This window comes from Erpetoichthys calabaricus, chromosome 4 (assembly GCF_900747795.2).
Source record: "Erpetoichthys calabaricus chromosome 4, fErpCal1.3, whole genome shotgun sequence".
NCBI lineage: Eukaryota > Metazoa > Chordata > Cladistia > Polypteriformes > Polypteridae > Erpetoichthys > Erpetoichthys calabaricus.
The window spans coordinates 315,391,138-315,417,292 of record NC_041397.2 but is presented as its reverse complement, the minus strand read 5'-3'; the positions used below and the strand labels follow the sequence as shown (position 1 = coordinate 315,417,292).

The window sequence follows — 26,155 nt, the reverse complement described above, 5'->3', positions numbered from 1 at the left end:
AAACCTGCCTAACTTTTGTAAGTAAGCTGTAAGGAATGAGCCTGCCAAATTTCAGCCTTCCACCTACACGGGAAGTTGGAGAATTAGTGATGAGTGAGTGAGTGAGTGAGTGAGTGAGTGAGTGAGTGAGTGAGGGCTTTGCCTTTTATTAGTGTAGACTAGCAAAATACCCGCGCTTCGCAGCGGAGATGTAGTGTGTTAAAGAGGTTATGTAAACATATATATACATAAACATATATACATATCTACATATACACATATCTACATATACATATATATATACACATATCAACATATATATACACACACACACACACACACACACATACATATATATATATATATATATATATACACACATACATACATACATATATACATACATACATACATATATATATATATATATATATATACACACATACAGACAAATATATATATATATATATATATATACATATACATATTTACATATATATACACACATATATATATATACATATCTACATACATACACATATATCTATCTATCTATCTATCTATCTATCTATCTATCTATCTATCTATATATAGCAAAATACCTGCGCTTCGCAGCGGAGAAGTAGTGTGTTAAAGAGGTTATGAAAAAGAAAAGGAAACGCTTTAAAAATAACGTAACATGATTGTCAATGTAATTGTGTTGTCATTGTTATGAGTGTTGCTGTCACATATATATATATATATATATATATATATATATATATACATATACACACACACACACAAACATATATATACATATATACATATATATACATATCTACATATACAGTACACATATACACATATCTACATATATACATATATATATATATATACATATACACATCCACATATATATACATATATATATACACATATCAACATATATATACACACACACATACACACACACACATACATATATACATATACACATACATATATATATATATATACACACACATACATACATACACACATATATATATATACATATCTACATATATATATATATACACATATATATATCCATATCTACATATATATATACACATATATATATCCATATTTACATATATATACACATATATATACATATCTACATATATATATATATATATATATATATAGCTGATCACCCAGTGGATTCGCTCACTGAGTGCAAGAGAAAAAAATAAAATGTAGTATGTATAAAATAAGTTTGTTAATTGCCAAATTTATTTTTCCACAAATAAAGAGCACTTACAATAACATAGAAATCAATATAAACAACATTAACATCATTATCATATGAAAATATCCATCCATCCATTGTCTCCCGCTTATCCGAGGTCGGGTCGCGGGGGCAGCAGCTTGAGTAGAGATGCCCAGACTTCCCTCTCCCCGGCCACTTCTTCTAGCTCTTCCGGGAGAATCCCAAGGCGTTCCCAGGCCAATCGAGAGACATAGTCCCTCCAGCGTGTCCTGGGTCTTCCCCGGGGCCTCCTCCCGGTTGGACGTGCCCGGAACACCTCACCAGGGAGGCGTCCAGGAGGCATCCTGATTAGATTCCCGAGCCACCTCATCTGACTCCTCTCGATGCGGAGGAGCAGCGGCTCTACTCTGAGCCCCTCCCGGATGACTGAGCTTCTCACCCTATCTTTAAGGGAAAGCCCAGACACCCTGCGGAGGAAACTCATTTCAGCCACTTGTATTCGCGATCTCGTTCTTTCGGTCACTACCCATAGTTCATGACCATAGGTGAGGGTAGGAACATAGATCGACTGGTAAATTGAGAGTTTCGCCTTGCGGCTCAGCTCCTTTTTCACCACGACAGACCGATGCAGCGCCCGCATTACTGTGGATGCCGCACTGATCCGCCTGTCGATCTCACGCTCCATTCTTCCCTCACTCGTGAACAAGACCCCGAGATACTTGAACTCCTCCACTTGGGGCAGGATCTCGCTACCAACCCTGAGAGGGCACTCCACCCTTTTCCTGCTGAGGACCATGGTCTCGGATTTGGAGGTGCTGATTCTCATCCCAGCCGCTTCACACTCGGCTGCGAACCGATCCAGAGAGAGCTGAAGATCACGGCCTGATGAAGCAAACAGGACAACATCATCTGCAAAAAGCAGTGACCCAATCCTGAGCCCACCAAACCGGACCCCCTCAATGCCCTGGCTGCGCCTAGAAATTCTGTCCATAAAAGTTATGAAAAGAATCGGTGACAAAGGGAGAGAGTCCAACTCTCACTGGAAACGGGTTCGACTTACTGCCGGCAATGCGGACCAAGCTCTGGCACCGATCGTACAGGGACCGAACAGCCCTTATCAGGGGGGCCGGTATCCCATACTCTCGGAGTACCCCCCACAGGATTCCCCGAGGGACACGGTCGAATGCCTTTTCCAAGTCCACAAAACACATGTAGACTGGTTGGGCAAACTCCCATGCACCCTACAGGACCCTGCTAAGGGTATAGAGCTGGTCCACTGTTCCGCGACCAGGACGAAAACCACACTGTTCCTCCTGAATCTGAGAATCGACTATCCGACGGACCCTCCTCTCCAGGACCCCTGAATAGACTTTTCCAGGGAGGCTGAGGAGTGTGATCCCTCTGTAGTTGGAACACACCCTCCGATCCCCCTTCTTGAAGAGGGAGACCACCACCCCGGTTTGCCAATCCAGAGGCACTGTCCCTGATGTCCATGCGATGTTGCAGAGGCGTGTCAACCAAGACAGTCCTACAACATCCAGAGCCTTGAGGAACTCCGGGCGTATCTCATCCACCCCCGGGGCCCTGCCACCAAGGAGTTTTTTGACCACCTCGGTGACCTCAGTCCCAGAGATGGGGGAGCCCACCTCTGAGTCCCCAGGCTCTGCTTCCTCATTGGAAGGCATGCTAATGGGATTGAGGAGGTCTTCGAAGTACTCCCCCCAACGACCCAAAACGTCCCGAGTCGAGGTCAGCAGTGCACCATCCCCACCATATACAGTTTTGACACTGCACTGCTTCCCCTTCCTGAGACGCCGGATGGTGGACCAGAATCTCCTCGAAGCCGTCCAAAAGTCGTTCTCCATGGCCTCCCCAAACTCCTCCCACGCCCGAGTTTTTGCCTCAGCAACCACCAAAGCCGCATTCCGCTTGGCCTGCCGGTACCTATCAGCTGCCTCCAGGATCCCACAGGACAAAAGGGTCCTGTAGGACTCCTTCTTCAGCTTGACGGCATCCTTCACCGCCGGTGTCCACCAACGGGTTCAGGGATTGCCGCCACAACAGGCACCGACCACCTTACGGCCACAGCTCCGGTCAGCTGCCTCAACAATAGAGGCACGGAACATGGCCCATTCGGACTCAATGTCTTCCACCTCCCTCGGGATGTGGTCGAAGTTCTGCCGGAGGTGGGAGTTGAAGCTACTTCTGACAGGGGGCTCTGCCAGACGTTCCCAGCAGACCCTCACAACACATTTGGGCCTACCACGCCTGACCGGCATCCTCCCCCACCATCGAAGCCAACTCACCACCAGGTGGTGATCAGTTGACAGCTCCGCCCCTCTCTTCACCCGAGTGTCCAAGACATGTGGCCGCAAGTCCGACGACACATATGAAAATATGAAGTAATATATAAGAAGCACATTGCATATAAATATAAATTATTAAACAGTAAAATCTTCTTCTATAATACGCTACCGTGGCTATTCGTTTGTCTGTCCAGGATTTTAAATCACCTGTAGCTCGCAAACCGTTTCACCTATTGACTTGAAATTTGGTACACGTATACTACGTCACGTCTACTATTTGCTTTCGGGGTGATGATTTTATTACTCTTTTTATCTTTATTTTATTTTATTGTAGAATCAACTCACAGCTGCGCGCACCACTGCGGCCGTGGCGGATGCGTACGGGTGCCATTTTCATTCTCTACCACCTTCGCTAATCATTCTTGAGGCAGATTGAAGACTTAAGTGCCAGCTTAACTGAAAAATTAAAGAAAACATACTAAGTTATCGCAACACAAAGACTAACTTAATCAGTTTTAACAGGAAAAGATGCCGATGAAAGAAGAGAAGTAGCGGGACGCTAGGGTGAAAAGCTGCTCATTAAGCAGCAAGTGCATCAACCTCTGAGCAAACGAATGGAAAACATACAGAGAAAGAGGATAAATAACATGAATGCTCATGTCAAGTGTATTCACTGCACGTTATCCTGCAGTGCACTGTTACTGGTATTTTGATAAAAGAATTTGAACAACATATAAGAAGCGTATAAATTATTAAACAGTAAAACATTAACATTTAAGAAGTAAAGATACATTGAGTACTACTGCAGTGCCTTCGGGTATAGTACATTTTTTGTTTGCCCATTACATGCATAAATGTATACATTTTTTGGTGTACCTACCCGAGAAGATGCGACATGACCCGGCAGTTAAAAGTTTCTTGCTCCAGCAATTTTAACTCTGTTACAAAGTCATACAAAGTCTCGTTTATACCTCATGTCTTCTCATTAAACTTGTATCTCGCGAATATGGTATTGCAAACGGCAGCGGGAGCGTTTCTATAAACTCAATTTAAACTTACGGTTTACGCCGTGCTTTGAAGATGCATAGTACGCGACACGTGTTTCGCCGTAATTGTGGGCTCATCAGGCGTACACACTCACTGCACTCCCTTATGGGAATCGAACCTCGGACGTCAGCGCTAGAGGCGAAGCCCCTAACGTTGTGCCACGGCGTGTGGTTCGTTCATTTGACAGCATGTAGATCGGGGTAATTACATTGCAGGCATTCGTAGTCTGATTCACAATCTGATTTACCTACCAGGTAACGCTTGTGGTTGGTCAGCAAGTCAGCTAACTTCTGCCACGTTGCCCTCTTTCAGTTGCGAGAAGCAGATCATAGAATGGTTGAAATAGTTTAATATATATAGCAAAATCCCCGCGGTTCGCAGGGGCGAATATGGTATTGCAAACGGCAACGGGAGCGTTTCTATAAAGTTAAAGTTACGGTTTATACCGTGCTTTGTTTCATATTCTTTTCCTACCTTATCAATTGTGTAATGTGTTTTTTGAACAGGTTTGATTCATTGAAGTGATCACTCCTGCTTTGTTCAGTCACTTCACGTGAGCCTCTCTCTTGTGTGATGTTGCGATGTCCACGGGTTTATTTAATGTTAGCTATGACCCGGCAGTTAAAAGTTTCTCGGTACAGCAATTTTAACTCTGTTACAAAGTGATCCAAACTCTCGTTTATACCTCGTGTCTTCTCATTAAACTTGTATCTCGCGAATATGGCATTGCAAACGGCAGCGGGAGCGTTTCTATAAAGTTAATTTAAACTTACGGTTTACACCGTGCTTTTTTATACCTCGTGTCTTATGAAGATGCTTGTATGCGTCACTCGCTCGCTTCTTTGGGGCTCCTCCTTCTTTTCTACGTACTGAGTTCACAGTCAGTTCACGTGCTTATGTGGGAGGCGTGATGACGCGACACGCAACTCTGCCTCTCACGGCCATCGAGCTGCACTCCATTCCAGTATATGGACAAAAAAGAGGTTCCAGTTATGACCATTACGCGTAGAATTTCGAAATGAAACCTGCCTAACTTTTGTAAGTAAGCTGTAAGGAATGAGCCTGCCAAATTTCAGCCTTCTACCTACACGGGAAGTTGGAGAATTAGTGATGAGTGAGTGAGTGAGTGAGTGAGTGAGTGAGTGAGTGAGTGAGTGAGTGAGTGAGTGAGTGAGTGAGTGAGTGAGTGAGTGAGTGAGTGAGTCAGTCAGTCAGTCAGTCAGTCAGTCAGTGAGGGCTTTGCCTTTTATTAGTATAGATCATTTGAAAATTTCTAGTAGTTTGACAGTGTCTTTTAACCTAAAATGATTAAGTGACTGGATTTTTTTATTATCTGGCACTGGGAAACAAGGAATTTGTGTAGGCCTTTATAGCAACTCTCCTCCCAGATGTACTGAAGGTAAGTTCTGTGTGTTTTGTCTTGGAAGAGTATTATATTACTCTACTTTCCTCTTTTGTATTATTAATGTGTAGCCTTTGTCAGAATGCCTCAAATCTCATAGACTTACCATTGTTTATAAGGTGTTGTACCATATAACTTCTCCCCACCTTCCCTTCTACATTTATAACCTCAGGCAATTAGGTGTAGTAAAAGAGAAGCAGGAGTTAAGTTACAACTTTAAATAATATATTATTGATAATATTCATAAATAATAATATGCAAAGTACATTTGAATATTGGCAACCATACAACCTGATAAATGCTGAGGTGTAGTTTCAGGCGGCACACAGACTTATTAGTTACTTAAAATGTCTCTAATTAAGTCTTCATTTGTTCTTCAGAAAAGGTCACATTGCCCGTCTCAATATGGCTGCCGAGCTGTGCTCTTCATTGTGTTGTCCTTTTCAGTTCATGGTGAGAGAGCTGGGTAAAGAAAGAAAATTTATAGGTTTTCTGTCCAACCCCATACAGCCAATAGTACTTAAAACCTTTTGATACAAGCCAATTCCAAACAGCCATACTTCAGACCAATGGTTGGATAGAACACCTTCACACCTGCCCCTCGTGAAGTTTGCCAGTTAGGCAGTCTGCCTTTCCTGTGAGGGTTGATTAAGAGAGCCCTGCAGAGAAACATTTACCAAACTTTTTGAGGCACTTCCCTCAACCCTGTCGTGAAATTACAAAGGACTGGTTCTTAAAAGGGGGGAAGGGGTTCTTAACCATCAAACCATTGCTGTTCTTATCAGTGACAGACATTAGTGTTACAAGTTACCAATAAAGACATACAAAATATTTATCAACTTATATGCAAAATTTCACACCACAACAGGCACTTACCCAGTCATCTATGTCAGACCCAATAACTTGAGCTGCATGAGAGGTGTAGACAGGGTAAGGGCTCTGCCTCTGAGGAAACAGAAAACTCGCTTAGCCACTAATAACACAAGCGAGGGGAGCACGTCAGCAAAACAAAACCTTAAAGTCTCTTAGCCGCTAATATCAGCAAAACAGTATCCCTTTTACTGTTCTTCCCACCACTAATGCACGTCAGCTAAACAAAACCTCTGAAGATAGACAAATTCACTTAGCCGGTAACATCAGAAAAACAGTATTCCTTTAACTTTTCCTCCCGCAGCTAATACACAAGTGAGACGAGAACGTCAGCAAAATAAATCCTCCTAGTAGAGAGATGCCTAGAGGAGTTCCTTTCAATTGCCTGACATCTCTACATTTCAGTTTTTTCTTTCTGATGATTTCAATAATTTCTAGGACCCCGGGCTTTTTACAGAATGCTAGATGGCAGCCTCCCTGGGTGGCAGCGGTGCTTCGGACTCCCGCAAGGCTTCATGGGAAATGGAGTTGAATAAAACCCTGTTGGGATCCAGGGGGCGCTGCAGCTGCTCCAGAGCCCATGTGGATGGTTCTTCCGCCCACACCCGGAAGTGTAGTCAGAAGTGGGGCAACACCTGGAACACTTCTGGGTGACTTATATAAGTGGCCAGTGGACAGTATTTGGTAAGCCAGAGTCAGTAGAAGGTGGACGAGGAGGAGTGGTGGAGAAAAGAGAGAAAGAAGAAGGAAAAGGAATTGATTTATTGTGTTTGTGCTTGGGACTGTGTCTTATACTTGTGGGAATGGGGAAGGCATTGCCCACAAAGAAAGAAAAGAAATAAAATCACTTGTGCTTTTAGCAGTGTGCCTCCTGCGTCTGTCTGTGTTGGGTTGGGTGGCTGGCACGCCCCTGTAGATTTGTCACAGTATCTAAATATATATATATCTATATATATACCTATACATACACATATACATACATACACATATACATACATATACACATATATATATATATATACAGTATATATATATATATATATATATATATATATATATATATATATATATATATATATACATACATATATATATATACACATATTGTGGCAGACGGCTGGGGATCCTACCCAGACGGGATGCCTGGGAGAGGGACAATACCTCCCCTGATCCACAAGAGGACAGCCGCCCTGGTCTGCATGGGAGCCACGGGATCTGAGCTTAGAAGCTCATCGCTGTTGGTGCCCGTGGCCACCGCCAGGAGGTGCAATGAGGATCATGGCGCCTTGAAATGCAGCACTTCCACCACGCCAGGAAGTGCCATCAGAGGATCATCAGAAAGCACCTGGAGCACATCCGGGTGAAGTATAAAAGAGGGTGCCTCACTCCATTCGAGGAGCTGGATTTGGGAAGCAGAGGACGGAGCTTGCAACGGGTGGAGTGGAGGCAGCAGAAGAGAAGAAAAAGAGATAGAAAAAGAGACATTGTTTGCAGTACTGTAAAAATAAAACGTGTGTGTTTCGGGACATATGGTGTCCGTGTCTGTGTCCAGGGTTCAAGTTCCACAATATATACTGTACATTTACAGAAACATTTTTCTTTGATTTAGCCCTCTGCTTCACAGTTTAAAATTACAAATCAAACAATTCAGACATTGTGATTAAAGTGAACATTGCAAGCTTTCATTTAAGGGCATTTGCATAAATTTCATTCATAGCATGTACAAATGACAACCATTAGACTGTATCACTAGTGGCAGGAGCACCTATGTAAGTGGCAAGCCTGCAAAATCGCTTGTTTTTCCAAGTAGTGCAGTGAAAGCTGAGCAGTCTGTTTAACGATAACAAGCCATGTAAAGAGCAAAGAATCCATCCATTGTGGCGCTAGGCCCAGAGGCTACATTGGTGTCAGATGTGAGATGAGAACACCTACAGTTCATCTTAGTCCTTACTTTAAAGTATTACTAAAGTTTGTAGCCTTTGAATTTTATGACCTTTATATCATCATGTCAAAGTAAATGTGGTCAGGGGACAGTGGACAGGGTCTAAAGAGAATGCTGACAACTGTCTTACCTTAACCTTTCTTGTTTCTGTTTGTCTGTTTTATTTCATTCTGTCTGTTATTAGATGCAACTGAAGGCAAACTTCATGTTTTCTTGTGTAAACATGACTAAATAAAGAAACCTTAAACCATGCCTTTCCATATCAAAGTGTCTCATCTGCAGATGGAGTCTATTGGCTTTTGCTGTCAGATAATTTTGTCAGTGACCACTGCATAGAAGTGGGCACTCGCCACAACCGTCTGATAGAACATCTGCAGCATCTTATTGAAGATGTTGAAGGACGCCAGTCTTCTAAGGAAGTATAGCCGGCTCTGTCCTCTCTTGCACAGAGAATCAGTATTGGCAGTCCAGTCTAATTTATCATCCAGCTGCACTCCCAGGTATTTATAGGTCTGCGCCATCTGCACACAGTCACCTCTGATGATCACAGGGTCCAGGAGGGGTCTGGGCCTCCTAAAATCCACCACCAGCTCCTTGGTTTTGCTGGTGTTCAGTTGTAGGTGGTTTGAGTCGCACCATTTAACAAAGTCCTTGATTATATTATACTCCTCCTCCTGCCCACTCCTGATGCAGCCCATGATAGCAGTGTCATCAGCGAACTTTTGCACGTGGCAGGACTCCGAGTTGTATTGGAAGTGCGATGTATATAGGCTGAACAGGACCACAGAAAGTACAGTCCCCTGCGGCGCTCCTGTGCTGCTGACCACAATGTCAGACGTGCAGTTTCCGAGACGCACATACTGAGGTCTGTCTGTAAGATAGTCCATGATCCATGCCACCAGGTATGAATCCACTCCCATCTCTGTCAGCTTGTCCCTAAGGAGCAGAGGTTGGATGGTGTTGAAGGCGCATACTGTGTAGCACATACTCATAATGTAACTCATGCTTATATAATGAGTGGTGTTTGCACACAGACTTTTGGCAATAATGCTGTATGAGGACACTGCCAAAAATCACATGACCACAAAATATTTGCCAACTGCATTGCTCAAGCTCAATATGTGACTTGCTCTCATAAAATGCACTCAAAATTTGACTCGCTCTTGTCAAATGCACTAAGAGATGAGCAACTCACAATTGCAAAATATGTGGTACGCAGGCAAATACTTTTGGCAGTAGTCAAACTCCATAATTGGTGTTAGTGATGGAAGAAGCCACAGCAGAGAACGAGGCTGGACTGGAGTGGCTAAGGAAGGGGATTTGAGTGTGGTCATTGTATACCACAAACATCAGAGTGTTATTCCATAACCTCCACCTATAAACCCCCCAGCAAGCACTGGAGTATTAAAGTAAAATAATACAATTTAGCCACTGTGGAGCCAACCCGGACACACACAGGCAGGACATAACACAACACCCGGTTTACTTACAATAAAGTGTGCACAAATCACCAATACCACAACACACAGTTCAGTCTCTCCCTTGCCTCCACTCCTCCTCAGGCTTTGTCGTCTTCTTGTCGACTCTGGCCCCGAATGGAGCGAGGCAGCTCTGTTTATTCAGATCCCGGGAGTGTTCCAGGTGGTTCATCACTATTACCTGGAATCATTCCCAGGTGTGTTGAAAGTCCACAATAGGTCTCTGCTGCATCCAGTAACAGACAGAGATGAAATACAACAAACAGAGACAGGACAGGTTGAAACCTAAATGGAAAATTAAAAAAAATATTTGCATCATTTGACCAAGTTTGAACATTTGACCAAAAATAGGGCATGATACATAAGAAAAATTCTAATACCTCTGATATTCCTTATTAAAAAGATGTATGCAACTAGAGAAAAAGGTATTTCTGAAGCAATTTGTGTGAGTTTTCAAAGTGACTTTCCTACCTGATTTACTGAAGTTAAGGTCTGCGTGTAATGGGTGTCTCATGGTTGAAATGATTTCAGGTTTTTTCATCAATGCCCTCTGACACACACTTATCAAATCATCTACATACTGTAGGTGAACCTCAAAAACTTTACTTACATGTTTGATAATCTGGAGCTTTGTCAGATTTTGGTTTGTCAGAGCACTTAAACCAGACAATGAAGCTGGAAGGGATGTCAGACTGGATCAGACTGTAATGAAAGGACAGCATGAGGTCTTTGTCTTTGAGTTTACAAAGGAGAAATAAAAGCTGATTGCATTTGGTGAATATTTTTTAGTATTTATATTCCAATTAAGATTGTTATCTAAGTCAGGGGTTGCCAACTCCGATCCTGGAGGACCACCGTGGCTGCAGGTTTTCATTCTATCCCACCCCCCTTTTTTCTTTTTTTTAATGAGTGCCCTGGTTGTGCTCCTAATCAACTTCTTGTGAATTCATTTTAATTGAATTTCTTTAAGATTTGTTCCCTGGAATTTCTTTATTGTTCCTCTGAATTGCTTCATTTCTTTAATTAAATAGAAATGAAATGTGAAGTGATTGAGCCAACAGAAGACCACCTAACTCAGGGCCTCAAACTCCAACCAATTTCACTCCAACCAGCTGCTTAATTAGGCACCAAGTCTTGTTGTTAACTAAACCCGTTCTTTAATTCTGTGGCTTGTTGCTGCTCTAGTGGTGCATTAGCAAATATTTCCGAAATCTTTGATTTTCTCTTTTCTAAGAGCACTTTATTTTCAGATATTTTATGATGGACACCAGTTTTGGCTCATTTTGTATCTCTTTATTGTTTGGCTGCTAATTAAGGAAAAAGAAACAATTAAGGGGTGTGATTCTTCAAGAACAAGTCAACTAAAATGAGTTCAAAAGACGTTAATTAGCAGCAAAAACAAATCACTCATTAAGAAAAGGGTTAGAATGAAAACCTGCAGCCACTACGGCCCTCCAGGACTGGAGTTGGACACCCCTGATCTAGAGGAGTTCCTAAATATTTATATTCAGTCACTATTTCCCATTGGGATTAATAAAGTATCTATCTATTTCTACCATGGATGAACATACGGAGTTCTTTCTCTTAAATTCAAATATAATTTTTTTGGTCTTTTTGACATTCAGATTAAGGTCATTTTTATTACACCAATTTACCAAACAGTTAATTTGATTTAAATAATGTCTTTCATTCCTTCCCAGATATTTGTCCTATCACCACAGTGTCATCTGCATACGATAATGGAGCAGTGGTTATTGTTCTGTCTCAGGTCCCCTGTGTATAGCGTAAATAGTATTGGAGATAAATGCAGCCTTGTGGACATCCTGTGTATGAGTGAATGACTTTTGAAAAAGTATCCTGTACTTCGACTGTCTGCGAACGATTTAAAAGAGTAATCCTAAATTCATAAAGTAATGAATGGGTTAACGTTCATACTGTTCAGTTTCTCAATCAGTAGGTGAGGTTGTATGGAAATGAATGATGAAGAAAAATCCAGAACTAGAGCTCTGACTTACGAAAATTTGATGTAGAATAACCAGCAGAACATCCTCCACTCTTCTGTCTGAACAGTAAGCAACATGGTGGTTATTCTGAAATGATTTTGTCTTTGTCATTAAATCATCCAAGCATTCAAAACATTTCAATGGAATGGAAGTGAGCGCTGTCAGTCTGTAGTCACTCAGACTGCTTGGCTTGGAGACCTTAGGAACTATGCTGGTGATGGACTATGTTCACAGCTCAGGTACGATAGCACAGCTCAGGGAGCAGTTAAAAAGCAAGTCATGAACTACAGAGATCTGCTAAGACATTAGAAGCCAACATGATATGCCAAATGGCCCCCAAATTCCTGTTAGTTTTTACCTGTTGCAAATCTTTCTCCACTATGGTTAAACTGACCACTATCACAGAAATATTTCTAGTATTTTACAAAGCATCTCCCTTACGTGTACATTTTGGATTACTGAAATCTTGTTTCAAATCATGTAAAAGAGTCATCAAGTTCAAGTCTACTAAAGCTTGTGCTCCTTCTCTGTTGGAAAGTTCACACTCTTTAGAATCTAGTCCTGTGATTTCCAAACCTGCTTTGGATTTGTAATGGCCGACCCCTTACCCAGCTGGCAGCTACACCTCCAAGACCTGTGGCCTGGATAATTTACTGAGGTTAAATCTAACTATCAAGCCGTACCTCTAAACAAATTAAACTTTTCCCCCATAATCGACGGTGTAAATATAAGCACACAAAAGCAGATATGTAAAATTAAAAACTGAATAATTATATTAAATGAAATAAGACAAATACCAAATAGAAATATATACATATATAAATATCCCTCTACCACAGCAACAACGAGACACCACCATATATAAATACAACAAACCCTCCCTTGCCCCTGTAACATATAACAGACAACGAACAACAACAATGAATGATATACGAATGAAAGTTCATGAATTTGAGTCCGGTTATAAAAACTGTCCTAAATACGGATGACTGAATTATAGATAAATGAGTTGTTTGATTTTCTCGGCAATTGGAACAACCGTGATTCCTCGGCGTGTGGTGGATGACGTTCCGACCCAGGGGTCTCTGCAGATGAGGGATGGAAGACAGTCCGGCAAAATGAAAAACAAACTGGTGTGAAGGCGCGATGTGAAAAAACAGCAGGTAAGTTGAATCCGTGGTTGGAAAAAATGCTCTCCCGTCCTTCTCTTTCCTCCTCTCTCGGCAAGTCCCTCCTGATTGCTTAAATAGTCCTGTGACAGCTGTAATTGATTAACAGTGAACAGGTGCTTTCCAGGTTTGGGGTTGCGGTCTCCTTCCATCATCGGGGACGGCATTCACTGACACACACATAAACAGCAAACGGGACAATGGAAACAAGACGCACTCAGTACTAACATTTGACAACACTATAAACTATGTAGCCCCGCTACAGATTGTAATCATTAAAACACTTGTGCCTTTTCCCCCATATACCTTTTTATTTTGTTTAACTGACTTGTTAACCCTCTGCCGTGAAACTTGATTTTTCTTCTAGCTTATTTCCCTGATAAGCATGTTGTTTATCTTATAGTAATGCTTTAATCTACTATCTGGGAACACCTCGACAGTCCTTCTCTTAATAATCACAGAATTTCATATACTCACTGACAGCAATTGTGGCCTCATTCAGTGTTTGTGAGGATGGCAGCACATCCCAGTCAGCACACAAGAAGCATTCCTGCTGTTCTACACTGTCACTGCACCAGCTTTTCATTTTCCATATGGAAGTTTTTTTTCAAGCATCACTTTCTGTTTGTACTTCGGCAGTAAATGAATAGCGACAAGGGCATGCATTAAAACCGATAGCATGGAAACCAAGGAAATACATAATGTTTACCTCTGTAGCCAGTCACAGTAGTTCAGCTGTGTATTATGAATGATGATAACAGAATATTGCAATATTTTCATTTAAAAATGAAATTCGTTTATGGAGCAAAAATGTCACTCAGAAATTATCAGCAACACCCTTTTTTCGAATCAGCGTACATGAACAAATGAAATTCTCTCAAGAAGCGATGTCAGTCCACAGTTGATTGGACAGCGTAAAGTGCATTAAAAAAACCGTTACTTCGTAGTTTGTGACGTACAATATTACGTGATATATGGGGTTTTACTAGTTATACTATTTATTATTGCAATAACAAAACTAATATAATAATAATAATAACAGTTTAAAAAGCTACTGACAATAACATTCTCTCTACCTCTCACTCCCCGCCTCTTTCTCTCTCTTTCTCTCTCTCTTTTCCTGTGTATCCCCAAGTAGATATCGCTGCAGTCCAGAGTAAAATGGGCGTTAATATCATTTTCGACTTCAGCCAATCATATATTAAATTTGCGCATGTCAGTCACTGATCAGCCAATCGCAAATTTAAACGTCGCGGTCAATCACCGTTTTATTAAACAAATCGCTAATCGGTGTTATTTGTCATTCATGCTCCACTTTAGCCAATTGCCTTTTGGATACGTAAAAAGAAAGGTGGGTGTAATTTCTAAAGGTGGACGTGTAAGATAATTTCTAAAGGCGGACGGTCAAGATAAAATGACTGTAAGAGACGGAGTGTATATTCATAAAATACCTCTCCGACGATAGTCAACTAGTGTCAATATCTTACACTATAGCACTTTGTCGAGTGCATTATTAAGACTGCAGTGTATTTTTACCACGGTCATTTATGAAGTAGTATTTCTGAAAAAATAATAATAAAAGTTTGCATATGAGATATTTATCGTTACAGAACAACTTCTGAAGAAAATTTAAATGAACATAACAATACAAATTTGTGAATTTCCCATTGGGATTAATAAAGTATCTATCTATCTATCTATCTATCTATCTATCTATCTATCTATCTATCTATCTATCTATCTATCTATCTATCTATCTATCTATCTATCTATCTATCTATCTATCTATCTATCTATCTAAATTTGTGTCCGCCTAATTTTAATGGATTGACGTGGATTTAAGTGTGGGCTCTACTTGATTAAGTCAGTCAGATTAAAACAAATGTTTGACTGTTGGTGTTTACTCGAATGTCCAAATGAAATAGCCACCTACATTTAACGGGTCACCTTAATGACCTTAAAGGCTATGAACGTATTACAATTTTAAACGATGAATAAACTGTCAGAGTTCCTAATATTCCATTGTAGCCCCTTCTTGCCTGCAGATCACCATCTGTTCTTTGTTTGCTGATGTCAGTCAAATATTCTGCGGTCTTCATGTCTGTTCTCAATATACCAGCAGCTCCAGTGAGTTTGTTGCCTGTGAATCACGTATTTAAATTTGTTTTTTTAGCTGTATTATGATTACAAATTATTACAAGTCACATACTTGACACTCTCACGTTCAGGTATCAGGGAATATAAAACGTTAAGAAAGCCGGCAATAAAATTGTGACTTTAAAGAATCCATTGGCTGTCTCTACATGTTATAAATGTTAAATGTAAGAAACACAGTTATCATAGTGCTAATAGTCACCTTTCGATTATTATTTTTATAATGAAGTTTACTATGTTAAACGATCTGTGAAGAGCAAATATTATGCCTTTAAAAGAGTAATAATTTTGCAGTTTTTGTGACTGTGCGCCTGTTAATCAGAGTTTTCAGTTATTTGACTTAATTGGACCTTTATTACTTTTGGATTTTAAATACCTCTTTAAGATCATCAAATATGTGTTTATTATAATACATATTACTTATGCAAAAGTTACATTTAGAGATTAAAACATGACAGATGTTTGTTCATATCTCATTTATCCTCTATTTGACTCCATCAGGTCCTACTGGTGTGCTGAACACGTCAGCCTGTCTTTAGGGTCTCTGAGACTGGAGGAGGTCAGGAGTCCAACTGTACAGCAGGCACTGATGGCCATCAGCATCACGACTGGTAACAAGATAGAGATGACAGATATTTGAGCTGGACATCATCCTATATGAGTATCCAAGCAAACAGCATATTAAGAGCACAGCGAGTCTGTATACTCCAGTATGGCCCTGACATAACCACCTGTACAGCTGTACACAACTCCACTTAACTGGTCATTTAGCACACACTGCACTGAGTCTGTCAAGTCATAGCCATTAAATCATTCAATCTGAACAGCTGGAAATTTATTTTGGTAATGATATTTCTGGTAAGGCATTTTTATATTGTCGTTTCTCATTGGTTTATACTGAAAATCTGGTTTACATCAATGTAGTTTTCAATAGTATGTATTATATATAGTATATAAAAAATTAAAGGAACACTTTGAAAGCACATGAGATCTTAATGGGAAAAAAAATCTTGCTGGCTGTCTCTACTGCTATGGACTGATGTGTTAGGAACAAAAGGATGGCACCTCGTTTGTTGGAAATGAAAATGATGAGCCTACAGAGGGCTGAATTCAACGACACCCCGAAAATCAAAGAGAAAAAACGATGCGGCAGGCAGGCAGGCGAGTCCATTTTGCCGAAATGTCATTGCAGCAACTCCAAATAGCAGTAAGTAATTTGTATGGCCCCCATGTGCTTGTGTGCATGCCTGACAATATTGTGGGGATGGGGTTATGCTGCTAATGAGATGAAGGATGGTGTCCTGGGGGATCTCCTCCCAGATCTGGACCAGGGCATCACTGAGCTCCTGGACAGTCTGACGTGCAACCTGGTGGCGTTGGATGGACTGAAACATAATGTCCCACCCAGAGGTGTTCTTGGGGCAGTCAATGGGATCAATTCCTTCTTCCTCTGACCACATGAGGCTGGCCGTTGTGGTGCACCAGGAGGAACTGCACCAGCATAGGGTCTGCCAATGGGTCCAAGGATTTCATCTAGATACCTAATGGCAGTCAAGGTGCCCACTGTTGTCTAATCTGTAGAGGTCTGTTTGTCCCTCCATGGATATGCCTCCATAGACCATCACTGACCCACCACCAAACCGGTTATGCTGAACTACGCCACAGGCAGAATAACATTCTCCATGGCTTCTCCAGACCCTTTCACATCTGACACATGTGCTCAGGGTGAACCTGCTCTCATCTGTGAAAAGCACAGGGTGCCCACTAGTGGTAGACCTGCCAATTCTGGTATTCTATGGCAAATGCCAATCGAGCTCCCTGGTGCTCACTAGAGGACGTCGGGCCACCTTCAGGCCACCCTCCTCAAGTCTGTTTGTGATAGTTTGGTCAGAGACATTCACACCAGTGGCCTGACTGCTGGTGGTCATTCTATGGGCTCTGGCAGTGCTCATCCTGTTCCTCCTTGGCCAAAGGAGCAGAAACTGGTGTGTCCTGCTGATGGGTTAAGGACCTTCTACAAGGGGCCCTGTCCAGCTCTCCTGAAGTAACTGCCTGCCTGTCTCCTGGAATCTCCTCCATGCCCTTGAGACTGTGCTGGGAGTCATGGCAAACCTTCTGGCAATGTCACGTGTTGATGTGCCATCCTGGAGAAATTGGACTACCTGTGCCAGCTCTGTAGGGTCCAGGTATGGCCTCATGCCACCAGTAGTGACACTGACTGTAGCCAAATGCAAAATGAGTGACAAAACAGATGAGGAAGGAAAAATGTCAGTGGCCTCCACCTGTTAACCCATTCATTCCTGTTTTGGGGGTCGTCTCATTGTTGCCCCCACCCCCCGTGCCCCAAAGCAGCTGAAACTGATGAACAAGCCCCACTGCTACTTAACTGACCAGATCAATAGCCCACAAGTGTCACTGACTTGATGCTGTAGTCTCATTAAAAAGGGTTCCTTTCATTTTTTGAGAAGAAATATCTATATATCTATATCTATATATATATAATGTCAAGACCTTAGAACAACAAGGTCCTAGCTGTGAGTCATGGTTTTAGAATACTGAGCTTCAAAAGTTTTGACTATTTATCAGGCGTATACAATCCTTTTCTTTTAATTTTGTTCCCATATGTAAAACCTGTATTTTAAGTTAAAAATGTAAATGTTATTGAAAATGTGACTCCTAATAAAAGATTAGTAAGAAGCATATTATTCTAGAGTAAGTTTGTAAGTGAACAGCAAAGCCTCGATCAGGACGCTCAGTTTCCAAGCTCTTTTATCTTGTGGGATTATCAGGAGAGTGCACACCATTTGTAACCCTGTGGATACGAGTGGAGGCTCTGGTCATATCTGTCAGTGTTAATACACAAGGTGATTGGACCAGCGCCACTTAAACAGAACACTCAGTATTATCACTACCAAAAACAAGATTGTATTAATAATTATTCAATATAAATTGTGCAACAATTTCAAAAAATATTTACAATTATCAATAATGATTGGTCAGTTGAATTGAAAGAAAGAATTCACAAAGATTAAATGTAACAAACAGACTGATCAAGGAATATATTGAAGTATTAAAACAACAGCATGCCCGCTTCTATATATTATATATAAATAAAACAACAATGTAAAATGCATAACAACTGTACAAAGCAGTTATAACAATTAAAGAAAAAATCCTGATGACATCAATTGTCTAAAAACAGACAAGCAATTTCAAATATACAGAACTTAATCAACAATCTTGAACAATAACAGAAAGTGTCCTTTATGATTTATATCAATAGTTACATTAAATATATACAACTCTATTATGCACAGTCATTTTAACATACAGAAATAAAAAAGGCAAAAGAGAAGTAAAGAAAGAGACACATTTATTTGAGTAGAGTTGAGATGTAATCCCGAGTTTAAATGCCTCAGTGGTGCTTTCCTTGTGCGTCCAAGTGTTGTAACACAAGTACAGTTTGTCAAACTCTTCCCTCTCACTAAAAAAACACAACAAAAACAAGCACACAAATGAACAAATTCTAATCATACCACCCAGAAACACTGCTGCATTTGTCATTTGAAACCACAATTCTTGACCTTGTAAAGTTTAGAATAAATGCTACATATAGCATACTTCTAAATGTAATTTTACCAATACTACAAATGTACTAATGTATAGTTTAAATGTCACTTTAAACATATATATCCATCCATCCATTTTCCAACCCGCTGAATCCGAACACAGGGTCATGGGGGTCTGCTGGAGCCAATCCCAGCCAACACAGGGCACAAGGCAGGAAACAATCCCGGGCAGGGTGCCAACCCACCGCAGGACAAACATATATATTCACATTTATATATATTTATTTTATATTCTTGTCTAAATTCACAACAACTATAGGGTATTCCGTTTAACAGAATAATGGCACAGAAAAGAAACCGAAAGGACTGTTTATTTTCCACATGACGTACCACTCACTGTATTCTGGTCCATCCATGAACAGATTGTCTGCCTCTGGCAGAGAAGTCCTCTCATCTGAGCCCATCAAAAACACAGAAAAAGAGAGGATGTTACTCATAGACACACTTTCTGTACTCATTAGAGATTTACTGAAGGCTAATTAACCTCTGGCATCAGCACATCCAGAATGATGCCAACTCTGTCAATCCTCTCAAAAGTGCCTACAGCTCTTGACAGCACTTCATCCAAGAAGTTGGAGAGGCCATCTATCAGCTCCTCATCTTCTATATAAGTCATTACTCGGTGACCTTTAGGATTTTCATAATTTTTTTAACCATTTGGACGATACCTTACGAGATACAACAGCCTGTTGGACAAGAAAATACAAGTGTTTGGCACTATAAAGTCATCAGAGCTCTTTGCTGCCAGATAGATTACAATACCAAAGTTTTACTTTTTAGTTAGCCAATAAAAGGTGTCATTTTGCTTGACTACTCATGTCTTCATCAGAATGATCTATGTTAAAACACTAATAAAACCACTAGTTCTGTGCATAACTGAGTAAATATTGTACATATATACACGTCTGTGATAAATTAGCTGTCTGTCTTAGACTTTACCCATCTAATATCCATGGTCTCTGGTGCTCATCTGTGACCCTAACCAGACTAGCAGGCAGGGCAAACAGCAATTACTGAAACAGCAAACCTATTTTTAAAAACACTTTAACTGTTTTAACAGTTTACTGAAAATAGACATGGTTCTATGTACAGACATGAAGTATAACCTATATACTCTTTAGCCAACTTACATCTTAAAATAAAACTGAAAATACTAATTTATATTGAGCTAATGTAGGTTGCAGGTTTGTTCTCCTAATGTTGTCTGTTGTCATTAACAGCACAGCAAACTACATCAACCACTGCAGTGTTTTACATACAACAGACACATACAGTATAGGCAATTGACCTGTATATGAAAAATATGACACTACAGCTGGTTAAAGAGCTGCAAGTGCCAAACAATTTCTTCTTCATCATCATCAATTCCCACTTCTATGTGTGGTCAATGTGCTTGATCAGCACTCTCCATACAGCTTAGCCCTGATCTTACTCCCCTGTCAGACCCTTGCCCTTCAGATATTCTTTTACTTTATCCATCTATCTCTGCTTATGGCCTCACTAAATGTAAAATAACATTACAGTGTTTTAATCAAACATCTCACAAATGTAAATATGCACAGAGTTAATAGGGAACCAAACTACTGGCGGTGATCTACTAGCATTCCACTGAGCACCGGAGAGGGGTATCCGTCAATAAGGGCGCGCACATAAAGGCGACCTTCAAAAGGGCGACCTCTATTGAGCGCCGAATAACTGTGCGCATAAATAAAGGAGTGCTTCAAAAGGGTGACGTCAATTGGGCGCAGCGAATAAAGGCAAACGCAACAAAATTATTACAGAAAATTTATTAGATAAAGGCAATGATTGAACGTATAAAAAGGTGAAAGCAAGAATATTAAAACATCCAATTAATTAATGCATGAACTTCTAACGAACTACTTCTAACGAACTATTTCTAAAGCTCTCTATATTTCGTTGTTTTCAAAATTACAGAAAATTAGATTAAGGCAATGACTGAACATATTTCGTTGTTTTCAAATTAGATTAAGGCAATGACTGAATGTATAAAAAGGTGAAAGCAAGTTACACTTGAAGCTGTAGATTATGTGCAATCCTATATTCAGTGCATTTCCAGATGTGTTTCCCGTTGATAGTTTTCTCCTTTCTGAATGTATAGCCTTCGACTACGAGTCGTTTCGTCGCTTCTTCTTTGGTCTAATAGAGTTTCTTCGCTGCTGCTTTGTCTTCTTTTCTTTAACAGAGTTTCGTTGCTTAGTACAGAGCAAGGCTATTTCAAAAGAAACTTTATGAGGCGGAACCTCAAAGCGGTAGGGATCACTAACTGAAAAGATTGGTGGAAGTTACACTTGATAGACAACTTCAAACGTTGAGTGAGTTTTTGATTGTCATACTTTAACAACAATCTCATTCGTTGAAATTCTGAATTAGCCAATACTATCCACTTCCATTTACGGTTATCCCGCCTTCAGATCCGCCCATAAAGTGTCCGGTCTATTTCTCTCTTGTCATTAAGTCATATGTCCAGTTCAAGCCTGCTGAGTCGAGGAGTGTATGAGAAGTGTATTGCTGCAGACCGGAGACTTTATGGGCGGATCTACTTGGCTGAGTCGACTGAACGACGTCTTCATCTAATTAGAATGCCTGGAAGGTACGTTTTTCTATTTTTTGAACCAGTTCCAGTAATCGTTTGGCAGACAGATGTTTAGAAGTTTGCCCGACATTTTGCCTCATTTGTGTTACTAAATAATTTCGCCAAATCGTATATTTTGCATTTATTTGTTAATTCCGTGTATTAAATTTCTGTTTCGAAAAAAAGAAGAAAAAAAAAAACTACCTAAATGTTTTAATAATAATTTGAAACACCCGTTGATTTTTCATAGTTTGATTATGGATATGTATCCGGCTTTGCATATTGTGCGTATTGTTGGGCTGGGTCACTTGATCCACACGTATAAGTAAAGAAAAGAGTAGTTTTGATAAATAGATTTATAAATACGTTTTTATAAAAGAGCGCTGATAGCGTACTCACCACACGCAGAACCAGCCGGTGGGAGTCATTTTTTTTAGGCGGTGACAACATTAAAAATAACATTTCCATGAAATAAAGGTACTTTCCAGCCGTTAGGGGAACGTCAGTAGAATGTAACTAGCACACGACAACTTATTTCTTAAGAGATGACAGTGTATTGCATATGCATCTATTTTAAAAGATTATGTTAAAGAATCCTGCGGTGGGCTGGGGCCCTGCCCGGGGTTTGTTTCCTGCCTTGCGCCCTTTGTTGGCTGGGATTGGCTCCAGGAGACCCCCGTGACTATGTAATTAGGATGTAGCCTGTTGGATAATGGATGGATGGATGGATGTTAACGAATCTAATTCATTCTGAACATAAAATAGCAGTACGGCATGAAGGGTAGTAAGTAAAGCAATGAAGAAAGAAAAATATACAGAAAATGAATATGGGGGATTCTTTCAGTTAATGTATCATGAAATAATAATAATAATAAAACAGTAGTTAGAGGATACATTAAATAACTACTTTAAATTTAGTGATTACAGAGAAATGCTATCATGATGAAAAAGAATTAAACTAACAAACAAAAAAGAGACATGTTATTTCCAGGTAACATTTCACTAAGGCTGTTCAGTGATTTACAATAGTCCCCAATGAAATGTGACCTCTGTACAACATTTTAGTTGATCAAACTGTGAAGACTTGTGCCTTTTACATAAATTCTTGATATATGACACAATTGTTCTATGTGAAGGTGTTGTGTAAGAATGGTCAGACCTCACTGAATGACATCTTTCAGGCCTCAGCTATGTATGAAGGTCTGCAGTCTGATGAGCCCCATTTTCCAGTAATTAGCAGTACATCATGCTTTAGGGTTTGTTTCATGTATAGCTATAAGTCGAGTTGTACATTCATGGATTGTAGTCTGCCACAGATTTTCTTGTCTAACATTGCAGTTTTTAACAGTGGCATCTTGTCTGTTTTGCTTTTATGTGTTATGTTGTTCTTTTTTTGTTCTTTATTTCACCTTATACAATTTCTTGTATTAGGAATTTGTTAGTTTTCGCATACCTCTTGGGGTGAGAGTGCAGGGTCAGCCATTGTACAGATCTTCTGTTATATTTAAACTTAAATGGAACAGTGGCAGGCGAGAGTGCACTCTGTAACAGTGTGCATGCTTTTGTGTGCAGTGCTGTTCCTCTCCTCAGCCACAGTTTGGTGGATGCGACACTCAAGTTATCAGATATTTGTGAAGAAGACACCCCTATCTTTCCCGGTAGCCAGCCACCAGAAAATGCACTATCCCTTGCCATCGGACACACCTGAGACATGGGCCAGATATAATCAGCATGTATAGACCCAAACCACTTGGCCACAACATCTGCAAGAAGATACGGATGTTCTGTTGAAGAGCAGCTGGATATTTAGCACCAAGAATCCTTTTTGACAGGTGTAGATGGGATGCAAGAGTCTGGGAGTGTGAATAGGGATAAGCATTGCATCCAGTGCACCTACAATGCCAGGTATGGCCACACTGGCATGAAAACTACTTTTAGTGTCATACAAAGTACTGTGTTGTTGTTGTTATTATTATTATTATGATTATTATTATTATTACTTTCTGTTGGGGAGCAGCCGAAAGAAGAAGTTATTATTTGGCTGATGCTTTTATTCAAGGTGACTTACAATATTTTAGATACAATTGGTTATATTTGTTTTGGTTTTCCAGTTGGAGCATAGGCAGGTGAAGTGGCTTGCTCAGGGTCACACAGTATCAGTAGCTGGATCTGAACCCACAACTTCAGGGTTTGTTGTGTGCAAGGCACAAGAGTAATGTGGTCACTGCATGCACAGTCTTTCTCATGTGTATCGCAGACCGTCTGTAGGAGTACACCCATGGTGTTGAAACAGACAGCTGTCAGAAGCTGCGCAGTGGGACTGAGGGCATATTCTGGTGTGTTCCTCTTTACAATTTGTCTTGGATCTGATGAAGATGGGTTAGTCTGTAAATCTCTATTAATTGAATAATGTTCACCTGCAAAAGAGCATTTAGAGTTATGATTTAGCTGCCGGGTTGAGCTACACAATTCTCTGCATAGCTGCAGTTGTCATTGCTGGTGATTTACTTTCCAAATTTAAAATGTGACTGATTCTGTTCAAAACTTTGTTTTAAACCTGACAGGATCTAATCAAGAACATTTTAGAATAAGCACTTATATTGAGGAGAACGACTCCTTTCCCAGTTTACTGCTCTTAAAATTTTACTCTGGCTGTTGGCCTTTCTCTCTTTCTCATGGGTGGTGGATGAATTGAATTTACTTTTGCCAAGTGTGACTTGTTTGTATGGAATGTACTCCCTTGTAATAAATTAAATAAACAATAAACAAATAGAAATAAAATAAAATGTGACTGATTGGAAGATGGATTCTTTAACTCATCACAGGGCTCCAGACTGTGACTAAAATGGTCACAAGTGTGACCAAAAATAGACCTGGTTTCAACTTAGATAGCCAGTGGTGAATGAAAGCATTGAAATTTTGAATCTAATTTATTTTTGTTGAGCGGATGTGCCATTGACATATGTGTCTGTACGGATTTCCTGGTTCCCCTTTGGATATCCAAGACCCGCATTCTACTAAAGTGTACAGTTCATGCATCTGCGCTGGGAGCAAAGCATACATGGAGAAAATAGTTCTAACAACACGGCGGCCATGTATTCCAAATGGTGAATTTGAATGAGTAGATGGTTACGCTTGTTCCAGAATGATGAACGAAAGGGCTGAATGTGACACAACATGTCACCAAAACGCAAAGAAGACATGCAAAACATTTGAAACTCATCTGCCCATCATGTAGGTCCTCTGTTATAAAGATCTCTGTGCCTGTAGATTTCAGTGTCCCTTCTGCTTTGATGCTGGCGCACTATGGTGTGATCGTCACAAACCTCCTCATGTTCGCACATCTTTGCATGTCGTTTCACTTTTGATTTAACGCGCAGCAGCTTGCCCGATGTTTTCTCAAGCACAGCAATGTTGAGATGACTGCATTGTAAGGTTTCAGATGTATTATACGTTATTGTCATTTTACTGTTTTGACAGCGGACAGTAAACTTAACTAGTGTGGTGCAGAGGTGTCACCCGTTGCATGGCTGCGCTTGGGTCTTAAAATTTGTTAAAATGATATCGGAAAATGACATTTGCTAGTTGTTACTTAAGTCGTTTTGGCGTGAACACTGTATAATCTGTTACCAAGAAATTCTTCAATGGGAGCTCATCAACGAAAATAAGATTTAGTAAAATAAAAATAATAATAATTCATTACTTGATGCTCAATAACTCTTTATAAAGACATTTTAAAGACAAATTGTTAAAATAAATATACTAATTCACTTTCATGTCATACATGGTGCCTTAAACATTTACTCATCGTAGTTTTTCTCTGGGGGGAAAAGAGAAAAAAAACAAAAACATTTCCACAGGACAGGGCGGCACAGTGGCACAGTGGGTAGCGCTGCTGCCTCGCAGTTAGGAGACCTGTCTGGGTTCGCTTCCCCAGTCCTCCCTGTGTGGAGTTTGCATGTTCTCCCCTTATCTGCATGGGTTTCCTCCCACAGTCCAAAGACATGCTGGTTAGGTGCATCGGTGATCCTAAATTGTCCCTAGTGTGTGCTTGGCGCGCGCGTGTGTGTGTGTGTGTGCCCTGCGGTGGGCTGGCACCGTGTCCGGGGTTTGTTTCCTGCCTTGCACCCTGTGTTGGCTGGGATTGGCTCCAGCAAGCCACTGTGACCCTGTAGTTAGGAGATAGTGGGTTGGATAATGGATGGATGGATGGATTTCCACTGGAAAGGCTTTGTTGTGGAACTCAAATTTCACCTCTGTCATGTGAGTGATTAAGTCTGCATGAATGAAATTGTTTTTGTTTTTTTTTGATAGACCTAAAACTATCTCTTGCCCTGTCATGGCCA

General features: G+C 40.5%; 1 protein-coding gene across 1 annotated transcript in view; it reads left to right on the top strand.

The window, feature by feature from the left end:
- Positions 1–21,674: 21,674 nt before the first annotated feature.
- Positions 21,675–26,155, top strand: part of LOC114641155 (CD276 antigen homolog) — a 52,668-nt gene continuing 48,187 nt past the window's right edge. The window contains exon 1 of the mRNA XM_028790265.1: positions 21,675–21,827. Within this exon, the coding sequence (XP_028646098.1) occupies positions 21,697–21,827 (131 nt within the window). The 5' untranslated portion in view covers positions 21,675–21,696. The remainder of the gene's footprint in view (positions 21,828–26,155) is intronic.